This window comes from Augochlora pura, chromosome 11 (genome assembly GCF_028453695.1).
Source record: "Augochlora pura isolate Apur16 chromosome 11, APUR_v2.2.1, whole genome shotgun sequence".
NCBI lineage: Eukaryota > Metazoa > Arthropoda > Insecta > Hymenoptera > Halictidae > Augochlora > Augochlora pura.
In genome coordinates, this window is record NC_135782.1 from 1100517 (window position 1) to 1121305 (window position 20789).

Sequence of the window (20789 nt, forward strand, 5' to 3'; positions counted from 1 at the left end):
TTAGTCAAACAGTGGCACCATCTGTGACGAGATTTGAGAGCTCTGTTTTTGGATAGCAGTTTCAGCATTTCGACATTTACTAATTGGCGTCATATAGATCCTGTTCAGAGCTTTTTGATTTCACCAGAACAGTTTGCCACTAATTAGACGGAGCTTTCAATTGACCACGGAAATCAAATTCGTATAAACTTGTAGCGCTATCAAAAATATTTAGGATTTATATTTATTTCCAAACGAAACGTAGCAGTCTAGAAACTTTAATAAATCCTTTTAATCGTCCATTTAATATGACGTTCTTTTAACAATATGATCATTGCCAACCTGATAAAGAGAATTATAAAAGAGGAAACCAACTTCAATATTTTCATGTCATAAATGTTTTCATCTGTAATACCGTGTAATATTTCCTATTAACAAATCATTTCGTGATTGTCAAGCATCGTTTTTTTTATTCGGTTGACGACTTCTTTGCAATTGTGACGATTAATAATGTTGCGGAATTGTTAGCAATTTCTTTAACCTACAAACTTATGAGTTGACTATGTATTGTTTGCATAGACACTTTTAAAATTAATAAATAATAAAACGTTTCGTTCTTTTAACAAGCGACGGATTGTATTAAAAACATTGTGAGAAATTGGACTTTTATTTTGATGTATCTTTTATAAATTAAAAGTATTAAGAATCCAGCCTGTGACAAGAGTAAGTATCTATTGACATTTAAAACTCTCTGACATATTTTTATACAATTTTTCATATTACAGCAGATAATATAATAAAAATGGTGGCTGGCCCTACAGAACATGGAACACAGGCAGATGTAATATTCGTTATTGAAGGCACGGCTGTAAATGGAGCCTACCTTAATGATCTCAGAACTAATTATCTGGGTCCAACTCTTGAGTATGTTCTAAGTTCTATATTTCTATGTTTGCGCATCGTTTTGTAAGATGTGGTCGTTTTCGCTTACCTAAATTTATTCATCTAAAATTTATGTATTTTACAGATATTTCAATCAAGGTCCCATTGAAGATAGGGAATATGTGTCCGAGGTAAAGTAATGAATGATTCATTGTTTTATTGCAGAAGATATAATTATATCTTATAAATTTTATGATTATTAATAAGTCGTTTTCATTTTCCTTTAGAATAGTTCAACTTTATATGGTATAGTGGTATACCATGCTGCAGACTGTTTGCCAGCACCATGTACAGAAACATTTGGGCCTTATGCCAATCCTCACAAGTTACAACTTGTTCTTGATAAGTTAGAGTAAGTAATGTACATTTTGTTATAGACTATAGGTCACAGTATAGGGTATATACTCTATAAGTAATAGTCTCTCTATTAATGAGGTCTTTTATATTGAAATAGGATGGTTGGCGGGAAAGGTGAATCGTATGCAAATATTGGAGAAGGCCTTGCTACTGGATTGCAGTGCTTTGAGGACTTACAATTACGACGCGAGCCGAATACAGCATCACAGAAACATTGTGTTCTTATTTGTAATTCTCCTCCTTATCAGACGGTCATACAAGAGTCGTATAAATTTGCTGGCCATACCATAGAGCAGTTGGCTACTTTGTATCAAGAGGTACACACAAATACAAGTAATTTCAATACATGTTGTACTATAGATCTACAGCAACATTTCCTTGTTACAGAGGAACATTAATCTCTCAATATTGTCACCAAGAAAGATACCAGCGCTGTTTAAAATGTTTGAAAAAGCCGGAGGAGATCTACAGTCGTCGCAAACTAAAAATTATGCAAAAGATCCACGACATTTGGTGCTGTTACGTAACTACAACTTGAAAGAAAGACCTGTTAGCCCTCCGATAGGCGGTGCTGTACATACGAATCCAGGCACAGCTGCCCAAATTCCGTTAAGCCCGTTGCAAAGCAACGACAGTCCAAATACGAATCAAGTTCAACAAAATATTGCTCAACCAACCCAATCGCAAGGTCCACCATTCAGAAACCAAACACCTCAAAATATTGCTCCAGTTCATCAAACGGTGGTACCAATTCCTACTGTCATGAGCACTGGAAGACCACCCTACAATCCCCAAATATCCGCTCCGCCAACTTATCACCCGCCGACACCATCAAGAACAGCAGGCCCAAGATGGAGATCTTTTGTAACACCAGGGAACACTGGAGCTACGAATTCCCAAAGCAGCGCTTTGATAGCACAGTTAAATCAGCCTCCTTCGTTGGGTCTTAACGTAACACCGTTTGGTCAAAGAATGGACGGTAATAATGAATTCAAACTTTTAATAAATCTAATCAATAGAAAAAGTGTTCAGCTGGTTTGCAGAATAAGTTAGCATATTTTTATTTTATGTAGCATTGATTGTTACCGTCAGTAATTGTAGAGTATCAGAATAATTGTATAGTATCCAGCATATATTTCATATTATTCATGTTAAAAATTCGATCTTCTTACTTCTTTTCAGTTCTTCATAGTACTCACATGTTGCATGCACTTTCAGTAGCCAACACCAACGTTATGGCTGCCAATGCGCAACAGCAACAACAGCAGCAACAACAACAACAGCAACAGCAGCAACTTACGCAACAGCAGCATCAGCAAGTGAGATTCACGATGCAATTGCAGCAGCAACAACAGCAACAGCAAAATGTGCAACAGCAGTCTTCGATGCCGATGTCGGCCCAACAAAGTCACGGACAGGGCACACCGCAACTTACAGTATCGTCTGTTAGTCAATCTGTGCCTACACAAGTTCCGCAAACAGTTACTACTTCACAAACACAAGCATCGGTATCGTCAGTCACTCAACAGCAGCAAGTACTGCATTCTCAAGCACAGGTAATTTTAAAGAGCATCCCGCATGATTCTTTTTTACTCGTTTCAATTGGAGAATCTTTTGTAACCATGCGAATGTTCTAGGGTAATATAAGTAGTGGACCTGTAGCTGGCCCACAGATTTCAGCTCCGAGAGAAAGGCACACAATATGGCACGGCATGATCGAGTGGGCCGAGAAAGCTAAAGCACCTGCGGATACGCAAAAGCAGACCAGGCATCTACCTTGTCATGTTTCTGCAAACTCTAAAGATGGCGATCCAGAATTGTAAGTACCTTCTGGGAATAAATAGCTGTATTGTAAACATTTTTAACATGTTAACATTCTCGATTGGTTTATAGGAAAGCCGATACCTGGCCACAGAAACTCCTTATGCAACTGATGCCTAAACATTTGATAGGCAACATTGGCGGATCTTATCTGAAAAATTCCAAGTCTGTTTTGTTTCATCCAGCACAATGCGAGGCACTGGATTCGTTGACTAAAGTTATGAGTTCCGGATTCGTAAGTATTCTGTACATTTTAATAAGATGAATTAATTTGGCCAGGCATTGAGATAATAATTGCATTACAGGCAGGTTGTGTTCACTTCACTTTCCCTGCGCCACCATCGACTTGCGACATAAAAGTACTTATTCTCCTATACACGGCTGAAAAAAGAACATATTTAGGATTTATTCCAAACGATCAGTCGGGTTTCGTGGACCGTCTACGAAAAGTAATTCAGCAGCAGAAAACGTCTCACGCATCTATGAGACAAGGACAAGTGAGTAGAAATTTTGATACGGTCAGTGCACGATCTCCAGAAATAGAAATTTATCAATTAAATATCATAGGCTGGACCTGCACAGGGAAATGCGATAACTGGACCAATGCCAACAACGGGCACATCGCAAGGTGGTATTCTTATGTCTCAGACAAACACTATGGCAATGGGAGGAGGTCAAATAACTCAAAATGTCGTCCCAACTAACGCTGCCCAACAAACATTGACATCATCTGTTGGACCGCAAAACCAAATTAGTATGCAGGTGAATAGCATGATCAAAATGAAACTAGTCTGTTGTTTTCCTCGAAGTTAGTTGGATAAAAACTATATGATTGATATATTGTCAGGCTGGACAAATAACCGGACCTCAAGTCGCTCAACCTTCTGGTACAATGATAGGTCAACAGAGACCACCGTTCGATGATTTAGAAATAGCTAGGCACCAGAACCTGCTGAAAATCCAACACCTCAGGCAAACGCTAGAAGCCGCACAGCAACAGGAAGCGCAATATAAATCTCAGTTAGAAGTAAATGTAAGTATGAAAAATGCTAAAATCATATTAACAAGAAATATTTAGCTCTGATATTATCTACACAAATTTCATTTATAGATTCAACAAAATTTGGAAGTAGCACAGCAGCAAGAGATGCAGTATAAACAACAGTTGGAGGTAAAGTGCCTGGAAAGATTGTTTCATTGTATATTTTGTCAATTAGAAGAAATTGAATAAATATTTTGTTGCAGGCTCAGCAAGCTCAAAGAGCTCTTAATCCTGTCGGTATGGCCAATCAACAGGCAAACGCGCCAAGACTAATGCGTCCTGGTTCAAATATGGGTCTCAGGCATTTATTACAACAAGTATGACACATATGATTGCATTTAGATTAAAACCATGAGGTAATTAATTTATTGACATACATTAATTATTTTCTACAGCCACAACCATCGTACAGGCAAGTACTTGGACTACAACAACAAATAGTTGCAGCCAGAGGACAAATGCCAACTAGGCCTATGGCACCTGGTAATACACAGAATCAACAATTCGAAGATGTTAACAATTATGATTTCCTCGGATAAGCGATTTAGGTAGAAACAAATTTTACAAGGGAACGATATATTTAAGTAAACTATTTGCTACCGGATTCAAGTAGTTTTGATAAATTTTACATATGTGCTATACAAACTTCAAGATAGTTTTGTGTGCAAAACGTAATTTTTTTAAGACTGTAAATTATGTATTTTTTTTATGATCAAAGGAATTAGCAGAATTAGGAATGGATAATTGCAACTAATGAAAACATCGAAGTATTCTGCAATGTTATTATTTATTATTATATAAGTAATTTATTAATGTGCGATGTAATAAATTAATTCATAAATCTCCGGCACATAATTTGTACAAAAAACGATGTTTCTTCGCACGTGACAATTTTTTGTTGATAAATCTAAAAGCACGTGGTAGGATACGAGAAGGTTATGTATCGTACAGTTTCTTTTAATTGTCGGACGTGGTAACGAAAAAAACCTGTTGCTTGATATAATTATAAGTACATACAAGGTTTTTTGAAATTGTATATACGTGAATACAGTACTGTAAGTTACTATGTACTCATTATTATAATAAATAAACATTAAAAAAAGTTTGTTTTTGCGCTTAGACTTTTTTTTTAATTTGCATACATACACAAACACGCATTGCATATTGTATACATATGTATGCATTCATATACTTCAATTATGTTGCAAAGTAAAGTTGCAGACTATATTAACAAGTAATGAATTTTTATTTTATTAATTCACATGTACATTAACCAAATTTGAAATGTGATAGCCATAATTATATTGCAAGAAAAAATATATGTTTTGCAATACCGTCTCTAATTAAAATTAATTCATTCTTATTAATATTAAGTCTGTACTTTTACAATCAATGATTAAAGACACATGCATCAAAAAGACACTACAACACACAGTAAAATGTGAAAACACCACACACATAATCTCAGATAGATAAGGATATCATTGAGCAAGATGCCCATTTGACCTTAGCTTAAACTTTGTTTAGTTTTGAAATAACATGGGTGTTCTATTTTGCAATTACCACACTGATAAATAAAGATAACATACTGATTCCATTTAATTCTGTACCAGGGGGTCTGAGTGAATGTAAATGATCACATCAACTATTATTGTCTATCTGCATCACTGCACTGTGCTCTTCCTACACTTTATTTTCTTTTCTTCTGTGTTTCATTTATTTGCAATTTTTTGTTCATAGATCATGGGTATAATAAAATTTTACAAATCGCCCGGGCTGAGATCTGGGCATCTCAGAAACCAATACAATAGTCTGGTTTTATTATCTCAGTCAATAATTGGACTGGATACAGAATTGTGTTACTACATTGAAACTAAGGAATCTTTAAGTGATGAAGAATTGAAATTATTAAAATGGATTCTTATTCCTCCATTCGAGAAACATTCTCTTAAGAGTGACAGTGTATTGGATCATAAATCGGATGGTAGCTTAGTTATTGAAATTGGTCCAAGGTAAAGCAAGTCGTCAGATAAATAATTATTATTGAAAGTATATTATAAGTCATTAATATCTTATATTTTTACAGATTGAACTTCTCCACAGCATTCTCCAGCAATGCTGTATCTATTTGTAAGTCTGTCCACCTGCATAAGATAATAAGAATTGAAGCAACTATTAGATACTGTATCAAACATAATGGAAATTTTGATAAAACCTTGGAAAATGCTGTATGTATAAAATTCGTCATTTAAAATACAAGCGAAGCAGTATTTATAGTTTTATATTTTTGTACAGATAACAGAGACACTACATGATAAAATGACTCAATGTAGGTACATGCAACCAATAGAAACTTTTGATCACGGTTTTAGACCTGATAATTGGTTTGAAGTGGATGTCCTCAAAGGTGGGCGAAAAGCATTGGAGGAAGTTAATTCAAAATTAGGTGCATATCAAAAATAAAATACAACAACAGTATAATTTATTCAAAATAACATTAATTTTATTCTTTACATAGGTCTAGCATTTGATAATTGGGATTTAGATTTTTACACAGACCTGTTCCTTAATAAATTGAAACGAAATCCAACCAGCGTCGAATGTTTCGATCTAGCGCAATCTAATAGCGAACATAGTCGTCATTGGTTCTTTAAAGGACATGTAGTTATTGACAATGAAGAGATGAAGAAATCATTACTTGATATGATTATAGAGACACAAAATTACTCGAATCCGAATAATACGATTAAGTTCAGTGACAACAGCAGTGCAATCAAAGGATATGAAGTTAAGACATTAAGACCAACTTCGACTAACAAATGTAGTTCTTTTAATTTAGAAAATGTTATTCAAGATCTCATATTTACCGCTGAAACTCATAATTTTCCAACTGGTGTTGCTCCATTTAGGTAAGTAACGCTGTCTAACTTTTTATTTGAAATTACAGTGAGTTGCAATTTGCAGTGGAGCTACAACTGGAACTGGAGGCAGACTAAGAGATATTCAAGGGATTGGCAGAGGTGGAAATTATATTGCTGGAACTGCTGGTTATTCTGTTGGAAATTTACATATCCCAGGTGTGTTTTACCATTCATTTAAAATTCATGGATGCCGAAAAATGATTATCATTCTTATCAATCACTTTATTTATTTGGTAGGGTACGACTTGCCATGGGAAGAGAAAGATGTTCCATATCCTAACAACATGGCTAGTCCATTAGAGATTATAGTCGAAGCTAGTAACGGTGCATCCGATTACGGCAACAAATTTGGAGAACCGCTCATAACAGGATTCGCTCGTTCTTTCGGAATGACAGACAATACCGGTGAACGTCGTGAATGGATCAAACCCATAATGTTTAGCGGAGGCTTGGGTACAATGGACGCTGATATGTCACAGAAAGTTGCACCTGCAAAAGGTCTGGGTTAATGAAAAAGCAAATACAGTGCACAACAATTGAAGATTAATTATTTTAGGTATGGAAGTGATCAAAATTGGTGGCCCTGTATACAGAATCGGCGTGGGAGGTGGCTCAGCTAGTTCCATCGAGGTATTTCGTATACGATCATTTATTAACATCGTTTATTTTTTGTATTCAATTAAATAATTCAGAGTTACTAGGTGCAAGGCGATAATAAATCAGAACTCGATTTTGGAGCAGTCCAAAGGGGTGATCCGGAAATGGAGCAGAAACTGAACAGAGTGGTCCGTGCATGTACGGAAATGGGACGAAAGAATCCAATACTCAGTATACATGATCAAGGAGCTGGTGGGAATGGTGAGCATTATTTTTATATAATTATATCATAATAATAAGAAGATTAGATTATTAACGAGGGTTTAAAATACTATTAGGCAATGTTCTAAAGGAATTGGTGGAACCTGCTGGTGCTGTTATCTTTACCAAGAAATTCGAGTTAGGCGATCCAAGCATCAGTACTTTGGAATTATGGGGTGCCGAGTATCAAGAGAATGATGCAATTCTGTGTAAACCTGAAGATGTTGACTTACTCAAAGAAATAGCAACTCGAGAGAAATGCCCTATCAACTTCGTAGGAATTGTTACCGGAAATGGAAAGGTCATTCTTTCTGAAGAAATCGATTGTGACGCATCAAAGTATCTGAATGAAAATTATAAGGATGAGAAGAGACATCCGGTGGATTTAGATTTAGAATTAGTACTCGGAAAAATGCCACGCAAGGTAAATGTGCAGAGATACTGTGCAACACTTTAAATCAATTTGTGATCAAGTTTAATCAAATATAATTTTTTGGTTTTGCAGACGTTCAACTTTCAGAAGCTGAAGAGGCAACTACCTCCTTTGTCACTTCCAACAAATTTAACCGTACAATCTGCTTTGGAAAGGGTCTTGCGTTTGCCTTCAGTCGGCAGCAAACGATATTTAACTAATAAGGTTGACCGTTGTGTAACTGGATTGATAGCACAGCAACAATGCGTTGGTCCTCTACATACTCCTCTTGCCGACGTTGCTGTGACTGCAGTTTCTCACTTCTCAATGGTAAACAGAGAAATAATTTATTAATAGTGCCATTAGCAATATATTTGGTTATACTAATCTTCGTAGGTTGGCATAGCTACATCCATTGGAGAACAGCCGATAAAGGGTTTAGTGAATGCAGCAGCTGGAGCTCGTATGACCGTGGCAGAGGCTTTAAGTAATTTAGTATTTGCGCGAATCTCAGACTTAGAGGATGTTAAATGCAGCGGTAATTGGATGTGGGCTGCCAAATTACCAGGAGAGGGTGCTGCATTGTACGATGCGTGTTCTGCTATGTGTTCATTGATGAATGAACTTGGCATTGCAATCGATGGAGGTAAAGATTCTCTTAGCATGGCTGCTCGAATTGGTAAAGATGTCGTTAAAGCACCAGGAACGCTTGTAGTATCTTGCTACGCTCCTTGTCCGAATATCCGCCAAGTAAGTAAAAATTAAAACACTTTTATCCAGGTTCCGATATTCGACTAACAGCTTCGTATTGCAGGTAGTAACGCCAGACTTTAAAGCACCTGCGATGGGGAAGAGTGGCAGCTTGTTATTCGTCGACTTGTCTAATGGACAAAGTAGAATCGGCGGTACGGCTTTAGCTCAAGTGTACAAATCACTTGGGAACGATGTTCCAGATATGAGACATGCTGATTTATTGAAAAATGCTTTCAAAGCGACACAACAGTTGATCGCAGGTGAATTCAAAAAGATATGCTGAGAAGATATGCAAAGATTAATATTTTTTCCTGTTTACAGAGGAAAAAGTATTGGCAGGACACGATGTTAGCGATGGAGGACTTATCACGTGTCTTTTAGAAATGTGTTTTGCTGGTATGTCTGGAATGGACGTTAATATTTCCCACAAATCTGGAACACCTATAGAGGTTTTATTCACTGAAGAAGTAGGCTGGATATTGGAAGTCGATGAAAACAATTACGAACATGTGTTAAATGTGTTTAAACAATTTAATGCTCCTATATATTCAATTGGACGATCCGAAAAGTTTGGAATGTCTTCAAAAGTATTTATTCTAAACTTTATGCAAAATATTTAATATGAATATTTGTAATTACTTTCACATTATGTTCTTAGATAAATATCAAAGTTCAAAATCAGACTGTCTTGGATTCGACAGTGTTATCCTTGATGTCTCTGTGGGAAGAAACCAGCTATCAATTAGAACGTCGCCAAACAAATGTGGAATGTGCATTAGAAGAGTTTAATGGACTCAAAGACAGAACTGCGCCAGTTTACAAGCTGTCCTTTAATCCTGATGTAAAACCTGTCGAAATTCACAAGACTTTAACTTGTTCGTAACATTTTTATTTAATATTTGCTTACGTCAAAACAAATTTTAAGCTTTCTCTCGTTTGTACAGCAAACATCGTCGTAGCCGTGATAAGAGAAGAAGGCATTAACGGCGATAGAGAAATGGCAGCATCCTTGGTGCAAGCCGGTTTCGAGGTTTACGATGTAACAATGCAAGACTTATTAGATAACAAAGTAATGTTTGACAGGTTCAAAGGTGTCATCTTTCCTGGTGGCTTCAGTTATGCTGGTAGATTTTGGTTTCAAAGGAAATTATTACTGCTGCTGCGTTAAGCATAGTTGATTTAAACTTATCTATAATTTCAGATGTCTTGGGCTCAGCCAAAGGATGGGCAGCGAGTCTCGTTTTCCACCCGTCTTTACAGAAGCAACTAAAAGCATTTATCTCCCGCGAAGACACGTTCAGTTTAGGAGTTTGTAACGGATGTCAATTAATGTCCCTACTGGGATGGATAGGAAACGAAACCGGTATGTTCTGTTGAGTAATAAAATGTATCCAGCATAAGGAATTTGTGCTTGTGAAATTCATGAATTCCATTAACACGTTTGATCATATCCTCTTTCTAATGTAGGTAATGCAGAAGAACCAGACGTTTTCTTAGATCATAATCTATCTGAAAGGTTTGAATGTCGGTGGAGTACGGTCAGAATTGATAAGTCCCCATCCATTATGCTAAAAGGAATGGAAAATAGCGTTTTGGGCGTGTGGATCGCACATGGCGAGGGAAGATTTACTTACAGAGACGATGATACTTTGAAGAAGCTTGAAAACAATAATTGCCTAGCCATTAGGTATACCGATGATTACGGCAATCAAACCGAACGATATCCACTTAATCCTAATGGTAGTGCAGGTAAGAATTCGTGTATTTACGTGTAAATATCAATGAAAATTATAGGGACTGACAGAATCATATTACCTTAGGTGGTATTGCTGGTATCTGTTCCGCGGATGGGCGGCATCTCGCTATGATGCCACATCCTGAACGGTGTACGCAAATGTGGCAGTGGCCTTGGAAACCCACAGACTGGGTAAAATACGAGATTTCGCCATGGCAACGTATTTTTGATAACGCATACGCCTGGTGTTTGTCTAAAGAGTAATTCAATACATTCCACGTGATAACAGCCATGTATATAACAAGATTGTATATAATCTGAATGAATCAACATTGAATAGATTATAAAATTCTTTATTTTCTACTTTCTTAACAAAGTATGGTAACATTGTGTAGTCAAGTACAATAAAAATGGTAAATTACAGTTAGAAATTCATTAATTGTTCAATTCGTGTCACTTAAACGAATTCTGTCTGACTTTAAAGAGTTGATTCGAAGGCGAGAATTGTTGAAATTGATTAGTATCAAAAACGTCTTCTAAATGCAAGTCGCACCGCAATATCACAACACCGGATGGATTCACTTTGACTTTTATTTTCGTTTGCGGCGTCAGAACGCCGTAATTTACATCTTCGTATAAATCCTGGAAATAGAATTATTTTGTTTGTTCTTATTTTGATCCAAGTGAATCTTAGAATTGATTGTTCCGTAAACGCATACCTCTACACTGTATCCTCCAGGATATTGGAGCCCAAGCTCCTTTAGTGTAACAGATACATCGGACGGTGTGCCGTCCGTTCTCCTATTTACAAACGCTATGGCGTAAGAGTAGTAATTCTGGTAGATGGGAGTTATCGGCCTCGCCCAGATTTCAATGCCTTTATGCTAAACAGTAGAATAGACCTCTTACTAACGTATTCCGAAACCCACACTATTTCTCCGTTAGTGTTCAATTTTTATGTACACATTAATACTACTAATATTTAATTAACTAACTTTGTAGATACGTCGACCCTGTATGCCCAGTGGATCCTGATCCACAGCTATAATTTTCCTATTCTGTAAAATAGCTTTGTACTCGGGCCTAATAGTTCGTAAATCAACGGACATTAATAGAGGCGCCGCCAGAATGGCCCACAAGGCCATTTGTGTTTTACTTTGCTCGTAACTTAGACCAAAGTTACCAATAATCAGCATGTCGGGATCGTTCCAATGACCGGGTCCCGCATTTGGTACAATCGCATCTTGATTGTTTCCATAGTAATCTATAATGGTTTCTAGGCTGTTCCAGGAATCTTGAATGTCGTCAAAATTCCTCCACAGATTACAATGTTGTGTTATGGCAGTAAAGTTTGGCTGAAATTTATATGCTCTCAAAGACCGCTCTAATGTAATATTTTACAGATGGTATTAAGAACACCAACCTGCATTCCAGCATAAATTTGATAGACTGGCCAACTACAAGAATAGACCATAGACCGGCCTGTTTGATTTAAATAAAATCCAAACTCAGGATAGCCTAAAATATTTGATAAGATTAATTGATATAATCAGTTAAGTAGAATTTGTTTCTAATTGAATATATGTAGAATAATTTAAGTGGTACCTCTGTCCATTTCAGATGGATGGGAATAACAACCATCTAGTTTCACATAATCAACATCCCAAGATGCAAAAGTAAGTGCATCTGTTTCTAAGTATCCTAATATACCAGGGTAACCAGCACATGTATAGTTACCAAAGTCTTCATAAATTCCAAATTTAAGACCCTTTGAATGAATCTACAAAGCCAAAATAAAGAATTGTAAGACTAGGAAATCAATACCCCATGTTGAAGGTAATAATAGAAACATACATAATTTGAAAGACTTTTCATCCCATATGGAAATCTTTGTCTATCTGGTACAAGTTGACCATCAACATCTCTGTCTTTTTCCAACCAACAGTCATCAACATTAACATACTCATATCCAACAGCAGCATAGCCCTCTGCTACAATAATGTCTGCCATTGTGCGAAAGAGCCGATCACTATAAAAATGTAAAAATTGAGTTTTAGGTAATCTTTAAACTTTTCTGTAACAATAATTAATTTTCTTAAGCTTTGCAATAGGAACTTATGAAACAACTATGTCATAGCTCTAAATAATTTTATTAAGTGTCATTGTTGAGGTCATACATCCTTGATTTGAATTAAATGCTAGTCAGCTCTATTCTAAGCAACATCTCATGAAAGAAGAACATTGAAATTTCTCTCAGAATATATCTTTTCCACATTCATCAATATAATTGTAATATAAAAGATCCTTGTGTTTCATAGACTCTTCTAAAAATATTTTTGATTTGACTAACTATCTTTTTAATTTTAAAAAAAGAAAAATTAACAAAACTTTCATATGCTTTTTACATAGTCCTTTAAATAGGTCATTCTGAGAATGAAATTAAATTTTGCATTTCACGATAATGATCTACCAACTGGAGTTGCTAGTAATAGATTTAGAGATATGTAACAGAGATGCTAATGAAGTTTCACTTTATCATACAGAATCATGCTGCACTATCAAACAGCATTCATAAGTTCTAAAAATCTATATAAATACTATAATATCAATGAAAGATTATCGAATAAATTAGCTTCAAATCAATACTGTAGAAAGCTGAAGAAAGTGAGAAAACAAATTTGGAAAATTAACACTCTCACCTGATACAGTTATCAGGATCATTTTTACAATCTGTATTGCACCTAAATCGTTCCCAGGCAAGCCAGCCCATGGGCGGTGTTCTCACAAGACCATTATCAAGAGCCAATGTCAAATCTGCCACTGACACAAGCAAACACCATATCCATACCATCTGCAACATTCTGCAAAAATCCACGTTTCGTTTTACAAATCCCTTTCACTGCACACGTACACTGAACCAACTGTTTTTGTACTACGACACTGGTATCATAATTTTGTTAAACAATAATTCTAACAAAAGTGTGTATGACTCTGTCGGAGTCAGGCAGAGATCTGGTCATTAGGAGGAGAGCAAAATTGCCATCCACATCCTGCACGGCTCTTGGCAGACTGATCTGATATAAGACCTCCAAGCCAAGAGTACTTTCACCCAATGCCCCATTTCATTTTTACACACAATCGCTGTCGCTGCTGGTGTGAGCATTGATTTCCTTTTGTACAGAGAACGAACCTGCACACCAAGCCGCTCATTGCCCGTGTAACTATTACGGTACAATTACGCCTACGAAAGACAATCGCGAGCACATTTTATCCGCGAATATCGCCTTTGTCTTTGGCTACGGGATATTCGTACGTCGCGGGTACATACGTGTTAGATTATCCTCGAATAATACACACTCTGTGAATTACATTGGTCTCTGTGAATTATTCTGTGCACTGTTTATTTAGCGGTTATTTCAAATATGCCACGTAAATGATTCAACAGAACAGCACTGTATGCGTGCAATTTGACTAATTTGCCACAGCTGGAAACACGAAGAATAGCGATACGTACTCGGTGAATTATCCTGTGCTCCGTTTATCCAGCGGTTATTTCAAATATGCTACACAAATGTTTGAACAGAAGAACAATGCACAATTTGCACTTTCTGGCGTAAATGGCAACGCGAAGAAGAGAGATCAGTTACCGCGTAATGCTCCGTGATCCAGTGAATGGATCATTAATTTTTCACGCGTTCGCTGATCGTTAATTTTCAAATTACGATCATTCGCGTATAATTGGAAGTGTTTACAAACAAACCGTGAATGGAAAGAAAGGGACACGATAAATTTTACATTGCTGTGACGGAAATATAATCGACTAACTACGTCGCCACAGTCGTCCGGAAAGCGACTTTTCATGGCTAAAATTATAAAATATCTTTCTACCGATTTTTCTCCACGACGAAAATATAATCGACAAAAAGATATTTAAATGTACATATATACGATATGAAGGATGTCAAAAATCATGTATGTATCGGTGCACCGTACAATTACAATATAATCAATAGCTAAGCTGAAATTGTTACAAACTTTTCACTTTCTATACACACTCCATACGCTTCTATAGGTTCATTGACGGACACGACTGTCCAAGGTCACGGCAGATCTTACAATTCAATTGCAAATTACATGATCTCGCTTGGTAACGTTATTTCGTGTTAATATTGTTCTGTAAAACAATTCTCGTTACTTTCCAAATTGACATCGTATAAAAAATTAGAATCTACGGACAACTTTCAATTTAAATGATTCCATTAAAATGTTATCTGGGGGAGAGATCAATTGAAACGTAAGAAATTAAGAGTATCCCGAGCCAACGCACTTGATTCTTGATCAACACCGGTTTTACAGCGTTGCTTTCCATACTTTCATTTCGATTACCTAACCGAAAGGAAAAATCGATCGCTTCGGGAATAGATTCCGATATCTCTTTATCGACTGACGATACCGTCTACCGATGAAAATGATGCATTCGCGAATTAATACGCGGTGAAAATTGTTTTGCACCGTGAAAAGATAAAGTGCTGACACGACTTTCGTTCATTTGATAATTTCTAAACAATCCGACGCGGTGTTAATTATAACAGCCACGAATTGAATCGGGTTTGACTTTCGATTTCACGATTTCATAAGCTCCGCCAGTTGCAACGTTTATCTCGATTACTTTTTCACCCAACAATTTAGTAGACTTGTTACAGTATCAAACGTGATCATTATTCAAGAGAAATTGTACTCTTCGTAGAAAGTGGGAAAGTATTCTGTCCTTCGTTAAAATTGTGAAGGAACGTACGCGTTCTCGAATTACACGGTATCAACAAGATGTTTCTCATTTTTTTTTTTTAGTAACCTGCGACATTAAACAAAGGAATATTTAAATGTACCAAAAAGATAATTTTTAAAAGAACGTTACTTACGTCTATGGCCGATTCAAAACTGTCCGACGAAACTTTGAAAACTTTGCGACATTCGAATCAAAACAGGTTCTTCGACATTTATCGAACTTTGAACGCTGAATAAAACTAAATCGAAATAAATGAGAATGAAATACTGAATTTTATGATTTCCAAGCGATAAATACGTTGTTTTTAACAAATGGCAAGATCACTACGTTATACGAAACGCGAGACTGGTAGCGATCTCTGTTGCGCCCTCTGTTTATATGCACTTGTTAAAATCAGCGCGCCAGACCATTTCAGTTTGAACGCGCCCGATAAGACTTATCGGTTACATTTGCACATTCGATTAACATTGTTGTTATCGATCGAATCATTCTTTTTTTTAGAGTGATTGACATACAGCCTCTGCTATTTGTAAAGAACATATATAACCTTCGATGGATTTACAATTTTTATGTAAGACATTGTCTGTCATTTGAATAAATATAGATGGCGAATATATCATTTGCTTTGTGCAGATATAGTAAATATTTGATATAGTCTAAAATCGTAAGAAGTTATCGTTTTTTAAATTATTTGTCTAGAGCCAGTAGACTGAAAAAACTGCATAATGTACAATGTCACTCAAATTACTTTCTAATTGTTGAATATATAATATTACAATTTTCTTTATCTATATCATGAGTCTATGAGAAGTGACAATAAACGAAGGGTGAACGAACCCTTCGATATCGTACAGTGTCTTCGAGATAACAATTATTTTTATTGTCCGTCTATTTACCGTCTTTATTTACAACACAATCGATGATATTGAATCTCTTATCATGAATTGTTTACAGAAGTACATAGCTATGCCATTAAAACTGAAGTACACATAGCTGAAACTATTTTAACTGGGTCTAGTAGACAAATGCAGTCTTCCTAAATGAAATGATCAGTTCTATCGAAATTGTTTTCAGACTTTAAATCGATGATCGACTGTACTCCCCTATTTCGAGGGACGGAAGGTATTCAGTTTGTTTATGTTTCGCGACATCGAGTCGACTAGGAACATTGGGGCCCACCCCGTATTGGTCCTCCCCGTCAGTCGAATTATGGTCGTGTTGGGGATGGTTGACGGTGGCGCCGCGTAACGACGTACCACCGTATTCATTTGTTCCCTGTCTCGCTCGGGTCGCACCTTTCTCCGTTAACCTCTTCCTCGTTCTGGCTGGTTCGTTCGCAGCCGAACCCCCAACAATCCCGCAGCCACCGTCGTCAGCGGGGCTGTCGGAGGAGGGACAGTCTGATTTACCTGTCGAAGGGAACTCGTGCACGTCACCCGGTGACCTAACCGCAGAGACAAACAAAAAGAAAAAACGACGGATCGAGAGAAAATCGGTGGCTCCTCGCGCGGTGCCAAGGTTCGGACGACGGTCTCATTGCGATTACATCCACCTGGAGAGTCCGCCCCCTCCCGGCCCCCTCGCGGCCCTGTCATGTGAGTAAACCGTCGCGCGTTTTCGGACGTGTTATGGCGTGGAAGTGCTGGCGAACCATCGCAGTGCCGTCGTTCTCGTCCCACGTTACCAGGATATACCAGCCGATCGACGACCAGCTGTTGTGAGCCTCCGCCGCTGCTGGAAACATGAAGATACCACCCCTGTCATGACCCAGGTAAGCGGACATCGCGACTACTCGCGATCCCATTCACCGCGAAACGCGAGGCCCTCGGCCCGCGACATCCTCCCGTTTTGGTGTTGCGCCTCGTTTCGTCACGGCGACAGCTTTCTCTCGGTCGGTGCATCGGTGTCAAAGGATTCGAACGTTTCCCAGTTCCGCGAACCCGATGCATCGCGGGCCGACGTAGCAGATTCGACTCGATTTTTTTCGCGGACGCATGACAGCGCCGACGGTGCACCTCTCCTTTAAATTCGGACACTGTCCGTAATCTTTTATCGACGTTGCGTTTATCGCAACGTTCCTCGGGTGTCCCCCACGGCGGTCGCTTTAGATCCTGCTAGGGTGCATCTGCAATCTGCTGGTGCATAAAGCACACACCGCGAAATACCATCCGCGAGATCAATGACTCTAAACGCAACGGTATTATCCGACGGAGAAATTCGAGGAGCGTTAAGGACGCCCGTGATTCGGGTTTCCGTCTCGTCTTTCGAAATCCGTTTTGCCAGTCGTATGCTGGAGTCGGTGCCATTCACGGGAAACAAACTCTCGGACGGATTGCATGAATGGGTAATGGCGGCAGTCCGAGACAATAATTTTAGATAGTGACACGCATATAGCGCTGCGATCGTTCCATTGATCTGTGTTGTGTAGCGTCCGCCTTCTATAATTTTCGCCGAGTTTTTCTTTTTTTTTTTCTTCGAATGTCCGACATCGATTTTAGTCCGTCAGATTTGAATTCGCGATTCCCGAAGATGTACACCGTCCATTCGTGCACCCGTCTCGTTGTCGTCTCCCGTTGTCATCGTCGAGCGTATCCCCGTTGCGTGTACGCGCACTTTACGGATTTGTACGTAATTACGGTTACGCAGGGGCGATACGATACACGCAACAAATGGATACGGAACGGGGTTCGATCGGCGCCACGGGAGATCCTGTTCAGTGTCGTCGGGTCGCGTTGCCGAGAGGGCGAGAAATTTCTTATGCTAAGATCGTATCGCGGCTTGTGCCGGCGGTAATAATAGTTCGGACAACGGTAATTACAGCGTTGAATGCGTGCGTACGAAGTTGAAGTTTACTCGGTACCACGAGCCGCCACCTTGAATTACTTTTTCATTGCGGCGCCCTTCGCGCGGGTACACTATACATCACAACTATGACGTACGCTTTTAACGTGGATACGTAATTCCTGTCTACTACGCGAACTGCGTGCATTATTTAGGCCGAGATGTGTCGCGGATCCAGGAACATTTACAATTGGTCGAGTAGAGCATGCGATCGTTTGTTACGGCTTTAACGCTAAACCTACCATCGCCTATTGAAACGACCGACTTCAGATTTTCAAATTACTGAAATTATACTCTTTCATTGATCGAACAAATTTCTTCATCCGTGTACATTGGCCGCTTTCATTTGTACATGTTACAAAGCTGATTTTTACTTAACAAATTGCTAGAAATATAAGCGCGAACAATTCACGGCGCAAAAAAAAAAACACCGTGTATGGTGGATTCGCACGCCATGGCCCGCATGCAGCCTAGAATAATATGGTGTAGAACGGAACTAGTATCGATTTCCAGTATAAAATAAGAACGTACAAGTATATTCTACAGTTAAACCATTGTATGCACTGGCATGCAGTTTACGGTTCAGCTATACCAGCTTGTTAGAGGCAACACTATGTATATTTAAACTATCGACCCATTATTCATAGTTCGACTATATTACGTTATACCATAATTACATTAGTATAGACTAGCCAACTTAACCGGACCATTAAACCGGGTCCTACATGCTTACCCTCGCAGCGTATAATTAAAGTATACTGGCGCAGTCGTATAGTACAATAGTCGAACGGTGCTAGTATAGTATCTATGATGTGTAGTTGAGCGATGGTAATCGTACCGCGGACTACGACCACGGGGTCAGACGTAACCCGGGTATAAATTTTGCGATAAGTCCGCGATATTATTCTATTATAGTAATCTAGTAAGTCGTGAAAGAAAACAACGTTCGTTAGCGAGCATCGCGTGAACTTTTCCGCCAACACGACGCTCTCGCCGGAAGATACTTGAACGGGAGTATGGCGAAAAATGAGCTCTGGGTTGCGTCACGCGGTTAAAGATCGCGTGTTACCGTACCGGAAACACACCGGTTGGCCATTTTTTCGCGGCGCTGGTTCCGTTCTCCACGGTCGTTTCAATTGAAACGGGAAATCGGTGTCGTCCGGGGAATCGGGGGGCCACGTGTGACCACAGATAGCCACGGTGCGGGATCGTTGTCGTCCGGTCGGCGGACCAACCAAAACGTGTAGGGAGGAAACAGCGTCGTTATGCGCGCGATGACGTTCACCCCCCGCCTCCGAGCCCGTTTCAGCCCACTATTTACCATATTTTATCTAGGGCGGCACGGGTAGATCGATACGCGCTACTTTCATTCATGGCTGCCTCCCCTCGCGGCTGGCACGTTGCCTCCCGCGCGTACCACCACCGGAGACCAACCCCACTATTTCGCCCATTAGCGGCCACGGCCTGTCTCCTCTGTACCAGTGATTCTCAAATTCTCCGGTTCTCCCTTCAACCCCCTTTCCGGAGCCCTCCGGTGTGACGTCAGGCCGCGGCTAGGTCCGCCTCGCGAGCGCTATTCAAACCGCGTTCTCCGCGCGGCTTAAACGCTTCCAACCCTTCTGGAAGATGTGCTTGTAGTCGCCGTTTTAGAATGTATACTTCGAGGCACCGTTTTAGAACGTACTCCGAGGCACCGTTTCAGGCTGCTACGGCAGCAGCGAAAAGAACTCTGCATGCAAATTGCGTGCACGTTCTAAATGCCGTGCAATTCGGTGCCTCCAGCTACCCTTTCGAAGATGCTGTTAGGGACGCGTAGCACCGAGTGTTAAGCAAATAGACGTTCGTAGAATTTAGTATTCATGAACAGGATGCGTCCTGGTATCGTTTAAATAGAATATTATATATTTTATTTATATTGTACGATATCGATGCATTGCAAATGTTTTTTTTTATCCAAGCTTCCCTCGAGCCACGGTACTTACAAGGCACCAATTTTTTAATCGGGGCAAAGCGAACGTTCCGTCGAGTCTGCTCAATTTTCCCTGCGGAATCGCCGTTTTTTCGCGCTCGTGCCTTTATTACGACTGCGGCAATGTAAGAGTCTCGATCGACGAGTGCTACTCGAGACAGTAGGATCATTGAAAGCTACCTGTTACGTGTGTCACCGTCGTAATGAATCGCGCACACGTAAAACCCATTTCGATGTGTAGAACAGAGAGTCAGAAAGAGAGAGAGAGTGAGAGGGATTGGGGGTGAGAAGGGTATTTTATCTATGCAAGCAAAGCGGATAGATGCGAGGATAATCCCGTCCGGACTTTATACGGTATTGAACGGGGACGGGA

General features: G+C 39.0%; 4 protein-coding genes across 10 annotated transcripts in view; 3 read left to right on the top strand and 1 right to left on the bottom strand.

Moving 5' to 3' along the window:
- Positions 1 to 62: 62 nt before the first annotated feature.
- Positions 63 to 5236, top strand: LOC144476803 (mediator of RNA polymerase II transcription subunit 25). 3 transcript variants are annotated; one of them, XM_078194038.1, is made up of 15 exons: positions 63 to 702; positions 765 to 903; positions 1007 to 1052; positions 1149 to 1273; positions 1376 to 1595; positions 1666 to 2257; positions 2461 to 2834; positions 2916 to 3097; positions 3172 to 3334; positions 3405 to 3596; positions 3667 to 3861; positions 3947 to 4132; positions 4211 to 4270; positions 4345 to 4458; positions 4537 to 4680. In XM_078194038.1, the coding sequence occupies exons 2-15, from the start codon at positions 782 to 784 to the stop codon at positions 4678 to 4680; spliced, it is 2715 nt and encodes a 904-aa protein (XP_078050164.1). In that variant the 5' UTR covers positions 63 to 702; positions 765 to 781. The 3 variants fall into 3 exon arrangements, with proteins under 3 accessions (XP_078050164.1, XP_078050166.1, XP_078050165.1); XM_078194040.1 differs by having other exon boundaries at positions 2500 to 2834; XM_078194039.1 differs by having other exon boundaries at positions 64 to 702; positions 2497 to 2834; positions 4537 to 5236.
- Positions 5100 to 11113, top strand: Pfas (phosphoribosylformylglycinamidine synthase). Its single transcript, XM_078194037.1, has 19 exons — positions 5100 to 5196; positions 5882 to 6153; positions 6228 to 6369; positions 6437 to 6587; positions 6660 to 7050; positions 7106 to 7218; positions 7300 to 7560; positions 7619 to 7692; positions 7764 to 7920; positions 7998 to 8344; positions 8426 to 8662; positions 8729 to 9082; positions 9147 to 9345; positions 9407 to 9672; positions 9744 to 9960; positions 10030 to 10209; positions 10287 to 10448; positions 10553 to 10834; positions 10906 to 11113. Exons 2-19 carry the CDS (start codon positions 5885 to 5887, stop codon positions 11082 to 11084), a joined length of 3981 nt encoding a protein of 1326 aa, XP_078050163.1. The 5' UTR covers positions 5100 to 5196; positions 5882 to 5884; the 3' UTR covers positions 11085 to 11113.
- Positions 11114 to 11164: 51 nt separating this feature from the next.
- Positions 11165 to 15955, bottom strand: LOC144476804 (alpha-N-acetylgalactosaminidase). 5 transcript variants are annotated; one of them, XM_078194043.1, is made up of 8 exons: positions 15740 to 15955; positions 13520 to 13681; positions 12675 to 12849; positions 12426 to 12600; positions 12244 to 12338; positions 11816 to 12175; positions 11540 to 11704; positions 11165 to 11462 (listed from the first exon to the last, which is right to left on the bottom strand). In XM_078194043.1, exons 2-8 carry the CDS (start codon positions 13678 to 13680, stop codon positions 11274 to 11276), a joined length of 1320 nt encoding a protein of 439 aa, XP_078050169.1. In that variant the 5' UTR covers position 13681; positions 15740 to 15955; the 3' UTR covers positions 11165 to 11273. The 5 variants fall into 5 exon arrangements, with proteins under 5 accessions (XP_078050169.1, XP_078050171.1, XP_078050168.1 ...); XM_078194045.1 differs by lacking the exon at positions 15740 to 15955 and adding an exon at positions 14856 to 14912; XM_078194042.1 differs by lacking the exon at positions 15740 to 15955 and adding an exon at positions 14335 to 14816.
- Positions 15956 to 17004: 1049 nt separating this feature from the next.
- Fid (class I SAM-dependent methyltransferase fire dancer) overlaps positions 17005 to 20789 on the top strand; it is a 37563-nt gene continuing 33778 nt past the window's right edge. Inside the window, exon 1 of the mRNA XM_078193918.1 lies at positions 17005 to 17377. The gene's annotated coding sequence lies outside the window, so the exon portion shown is untranslated. The remainder of the gene's footprint in view (positions 17378 to 20789) is intronic.

Excerpts from the sequence above, each read along its gene's own strand:
- LOC144476803 (XM_078194038.1), top strand. The coding sequence starts at position 782 with ATGGTGGCTGGCCCTACAGAACATGGAACACAGGCAGATGTAATATTC. Across the intron at positions 1,053-1,148 it reads ATAGGGAATATGTGTCCGAG|AATAGTTCAACTTTATATGG; the intron begins GTAAAGTAATGA and ends ATTTTCCTTTAG. Across the intron at positions 2,835-2,915 it reads TACTGCATTCTCAAGCACAG|GGTAATATAAGTAGTGGACC; the intron begins GTAATTTTAAAG and ends CGAATGTTCTAG.
- Pfas (XM_078194037.1), top strand. The coding sequence starts at position 5,885 with ATGGGTATAATAAAATTTTACAAATCGCCCGGGCTGAGATCTGGGCAT. Across the intron at positions 7,561-7,618 it reads GAAAGTTGCACCTGCAAAAG|GTATGGAAGTGATCAAAATT; the intron begins GTCTGGGTTAAT and ends TAATTATTTTAG. Across the intron at positions 7,921-7,997 it reads TCAAGGAGCTGGTGGGAATG|GCAATGTTCTAAAGGAATTG; the intron begins GTGAGCATTATT and ends AAATACTATTAG.
- LOC144476804 (XM_078194043.1), bottom strand. The coding sequence starts at position 13,680 with ATGTTGCAGATGGTATGGATATGGTGTTTGCTTGTGTCAGTGGCAGAT. Across the intron at positions 12,601-12,674 it reads TGAAAAGTCTTTCAAATTAT|ATTCATTCAAAGGGTCTTAA; the intron begins GTATGTTTCTAT and ends TTGGCTTTGTAG. Across the intron at positions 11,463-11,539 it reads CTGGAGGATACAGTGTAGAG|GATTTATACGAAGATGTAAA; the intron begins GTATGCGTTTAC and ends TTCTATTTCCAG.